This window comes from Humulus lupulus, chromosome 3, assembly GCF_963169125.1.
Source record: "Humulus lupulus chromosome 3, drHumLupu1.1, whole genome shotgun sequence".
Classification (NCBI taxonomy): Eukaryota; Viridiplantae; Streptophyta; class Magnoliopsida; order Rosales; family Cannabaceae; genus Humulus; species Humulus lupulus.
This window is the reverse complement of record NC_084795.1, coordinates 41,652,672-41,657,500: the sequence shown is the minus strand read 5'-3', so window position 1 is coordinate 41,657,500 and position 4,829 is coordinate 41,652,672. Positions and strand designations below refer to the sequence as shown.

Genomic DNA, 4,829 nt, shown 5'->3' with positions numbered 1-4,829 from the left:
AGTGATGGGCACCATGCGAGGAGCTCCTGCAAGGCGTGGGCGAGGCGCTGCATGCGAGCCGCCTCCAACGAAGCCATGGTGGTCCGAGGGCGTCATGGCTCAATCACTTAATTAGGCGCTTATGGGACCTTGGCACTTGTTTTGGGTCTTCTCCAAGCATGAAATTTTGAGCATCCACATTACGTTTGACACAACATACTCGAAAAATAAATATGATTTGTCATTTGCATCTTTTGTAGGAGTAAATCATCATGGACACTTTATCTTGTTGGGGTGGATTGATATCGAATAAGGACACTGATACATTTATTTGGTTGTTCAAAACATGGCTTACATGCATGAATGAGTGTGCATCGATTGCTATAATCACAGACCAAGACAAAGCAATTAAAAATGCTATAGAAGTTGTATTTCCTGAAACTCGACATCAATGGTGTATATGGCATATGTTGAAAAAGATACCTAAAAAGTTAAAGGGATACAAAGTTTATGAATGAATAAAGAATTTCTTGAATAATGTGGTTTATGATTCCTTAACCAAGGATGAATTTGAAGAAAAATGAGGAGACTTTCTCAATGAGTTTAATTTTTGAGAGAATGTGTTTGATTGATTTATATGAGGAGAGACATCGTTGGGTTCCAGCATTTGTGAAAGAGACCTTTTCGGCAGGTATGTCAACTACTCAACGTGGTGAAATTATGAATTCATTTTTTCGATGATTATGTATATTCGAATACATCATTGAAGCAATTTGTTGACACAATATGACGTTCCTTTAAGAAATAAGGTTGAGAAAGAAAACCTTGCAGATTTTCAGTCTTTTAGTACTCGAATCCCTTATGTAACACATTTTGAGATAGAAAAGCAATTTTAAATGATCTATACTCTTTCTAAGTTTAAGAATTACAAAAAGAGCTAACTGGGAAGCTATATTGTAATGTTTCTTGTAAAGGTGAGAAAGATGGTGCCTATTATGTAACTGGGACTTTATTTATTGGAGATAAACAAAAAGAAATGACTTATAATGTTCAGTTCAATAATGAGACATGTGAGGTAAAATGTGCTTGTCGACTATTTGAATTCAAAATCCTTTGTAGGCATGCATTATCGGTTTTGATACAAGAACATGTCAAAATTGTGCCAGGAAAGTATATTGTACCACGGTGGAGGAAAGATATAAAACGATGCCATACAAGAATCAAGGTCAACTATAATGAATGGAGTGGAAGATTTGAAACTCGACGATATGATAAGTTGCAAACAAAATTTTATGAAGTCGCTAATTGGGCTGCTGAATGTGATGAGCATTGTGAAACATTTTGGAATGTGATGAATGAATTGCAATCAAAAGGAAAAAATTGTGATAAGAAAGAAGGTAATGCAATTCATAGTCCTATGGTTGTACGAAGACATGGACGACCACCAAAAAAGCATAAAGTCTCTTGGATTGAGAAACTTATTTCTATGAAGAAAAAAGTGCAAGATAAGAAAGTCAAGACCTAAAGAAATAGAATTAAGGTATTGCTAACTTTAATGTATTTTTGAACTTTTTAATTTATATTTTAAAACTAAAATATACTCTTTTTATAGTATTTCTTAATGATTATTACAACCAAAGAAGGGGTTGTGGATGATATAGCTAAGAAAGGAAAACATATCTCCTCAATTTCAACCAAAGAATGTGTGGTAGATGATATGCAAGAAAAAAGAACCTTAAACGTGAAGTTTATAATAGTATTTACTTTCTAAGTTCATATTTCAATTTATGTTTATAATGAAATTGATTTATAATAAAATTTTAATTTGAGGAACAACATATGCAAATGTTAACACCTTATTCATCACTTTTAAGTGAGGTGATGGGTTTCAAATAATTGGATGGAGCTTACTTTCAGTCTTCAGAATTTGCAATTTTAGACCAAATTTTTAGAATCCAACTATGTACAATACTCAAGCTAATTACTATTTATTGTCATTTGCACTATTTATGTATAAGTATATATATATATATATATATAAATTTAAACTCCTGCAAGATTGATAACTCAATTTATAATATTTTTATTGTAATCAAATTCAACATTTAGTCAAGGAATACAATATGAAGGAACTTCAAGTGAAAAAATATATTACCAAGACCCAAAATTGATTCATGATCAGACCGAAGACATAGAGTAATTAGCACATGTTTGTTAGAAGTATTTTAATTTTGAAGCTTTGGAAATATCATATTTCTATTTAGCATTCCGTAGTATGAATTTATGATAATATTTATTTTGCAATGCTTACAATATGCAATATATTTTAAATATTATTTTGTCATTATTTTTATGATAAGATGTTTGTACCAAAAATATAAAGTGTGAGAATAATGATTTTATTGTACTGAAAATATAAAGGTAATAATTGGAATGTTAATGGAAAAAATGGACATTTTATAATGTTTTGAAGGAAAAAAAAAAGAAAAATTGATAATTAGGAGTAGGTACAGTATAGAAGTGTAAAAAGAGTACATTGCTCTTAAAATGGAAAAGCAAGAGGTCAGAAATATAGGAATTGATGAAGGGTAAATATCATTTTGGCCCTTGTGTTTTGTAAAAGTTACCGATCAGAATATGTGTTTTGTTAAATGATAATTTTGACCCTACGTTTTGCAAAATGGAACAAAAGAGTAGCCTAAGCCCAATTTTGGTAAAATATTTTTTAAATATGACTAAAATACCCCTAGTTTTATTAAATTAAGAATGAATTAAATATTTAAAATAGATTTTAAAATAAATTAAAGTGATTTTAAAATTAAAAAAAAACTAATTAAAACATTAGCCTAATTTAAAAAAAATCAAATTGAAACTAAAGCAAAATTCAAACATAGATTCACAATAAAAAATAAATAAATTCAAATTCAAAAACCTTGAAATCATAATAAAAAACTCTTGATTTCATATCTTCATATTCACAAATAAAAAATAGAAAAATCGCAGGTCTCTCAAATTCGACATCCTTAGATTCAATCAACAACAAGATTCAACCAAGAATCCTAAGCTCAACAAATTGAAGACCCATTCAAGCAAAAATCAATTCGTAAACCAGAAAATACTTTTGGTGAAGCATATTGAGATTAACACAGAACTCAAATTAAATCAAGAACAATAAGAATACCAACCAAAAAATTGCAATCAAAACCCAGATTCATAGCAAATAAATAATTCAAATTGTCTAATAGTAAAAATAAAATATCTAATCAAATCTAGATTTAGCTTTTCATTTTTTTTACAAATTGAAACCTGAGTTCACAAATCTACTCACTTATCATGTCGACACCTTCCTCCCCTTTCCAGAAACCATGAAAAACATAGCCTCATCTCTCTTCCATGGCTGCCGACCCTTGAAAACATGAGACCCACCGTCGTTAGACCCTCATATAGCTTTGTGGTCAATGCTCTAGATCTACAACTTTTTCGCAAGCCCATTCAATCTGAGTTCTCTCCCCTGCTCTATCGATGCCCTATGGTCGATGCCACATGATCGATGCTCGAGATCTACAAGTCCGCAGCTCAATCAAAGAGGATAATGGGCCAGATCTGAGAGCAAGCCAGCAGCTCCTCAGCTCCTCGAGATCAGCACACTAGTTGACAACCACAAATCTCCCTTGGAAATTGATGACCCTAGACATATATAGAAGAAGAAGAAGAAGAAATTGGATGAAAAATCGATTTATTTAGTTTTGTTTTTAGTAAAATCTAATTTTTATTTTTAAAATATTTATGTTAGTTTTATATTATTTAAAATAGTTTATAATTTTAAAATTAATTTAATTTATTTTAAAATCTATTTTAAATATTTAACTAATTCTTAACTTAATATAACTAGGGGTATTTTAGTCATATTTAAAAAATGTTTGACCAAAATTGGGGTTAGGGTATTATTTTGTTCTATTTTACAAAATGCATGGTCCAAATTGTCATTTAACAAAATAGAGGATCTGATCGGTAACTTTTTCACAACACAGGGGCCAAAATGGTATTTACCCTTAATGAAAAAAGAGAAGTTGGGTTGAGTAGCATGTATATAGGCGCGTACGGATTAATAAGATATACAGAGATAATAATTAATGTGGGTCCCTTATCAATTACTCAATAATTTATATTATTTTTATACTATAAGGATTATTGACATTTGGATGCCACGTATTGCGGTGCTCGGCACCGTAAGGTGTCGAATAGCAATACTCTAAACATAAACATGAATTGAAAATAAAGAAGTTTTAGAGAAGAAAGAAAAACTATATTGAAGAATGTAGATGACTATGTATTTTCTCCTCCTCTACCGTTCTAGACTCTAAAATTCGCAATCCAAACTTATTTTAAAAGTTAACCCTAACCCTGTTATAGCCCTTTGAAAAATATATTTAAAATTCAAAAATTACGAAAAAATTAAGTCACCAGCCGCGGTTAGTGTTATTGGCGGTCGCTGCCGCTGGAGCCCAAATTGCCTAGGAGTTGTGATTCGGCCACGACCAATGTTTCTTGGGAGGACACGACCGACCTTTATGTTGGCCACGGTCAGTGCTCTTTTTCAGCGCGCTTTAGTTTCCTTAAAAAATCTTTAACTTTAACCTCGAACCTCTGGTTTAGGGACTTCTAAAACACTACAAACTCGCCCTAAACTTCAAATATCTTAAGTCATATTGTTTCCCGTCAATATCTAGCCAAAAAATACACAAAACTCATAATTAAAATCTCATAAAATATTGTATGGACTAAAAATCAAAGACTCGTAAAGAAAAGCTAAGAACACCTAAAGACACTAAAAATTAACAATATCCAAG

The 4,829-nt window shown here is 31.2% G+C and overlaps 1 protein-coding gene across 1 annotated transcript; it reads left to right on the top strand.

The window, feature by feature from the left end:
* Nucleotides 1-543: 543 nt before the first annotated feature.
* Nucleotides 544-1,504, top strand: LOC133824012 (protein FAR1-RELATED SEQUENCE 2-like). Its single transcript, XM_062256873.1, has 2 exons — nucleotides 544-670; nucleotides 954-1,504. The coding sequence occupies exons 1-2, from the start codon at nucleotides 544-546 to the stop codon at nucleotides 1,502-1,504; spliced, it is 678 nt and encodes a 225-aa protein (XP_062112857.1).
* Nucleotides 1,505-4,829: the final 3,325 nt, after the last annotated feature.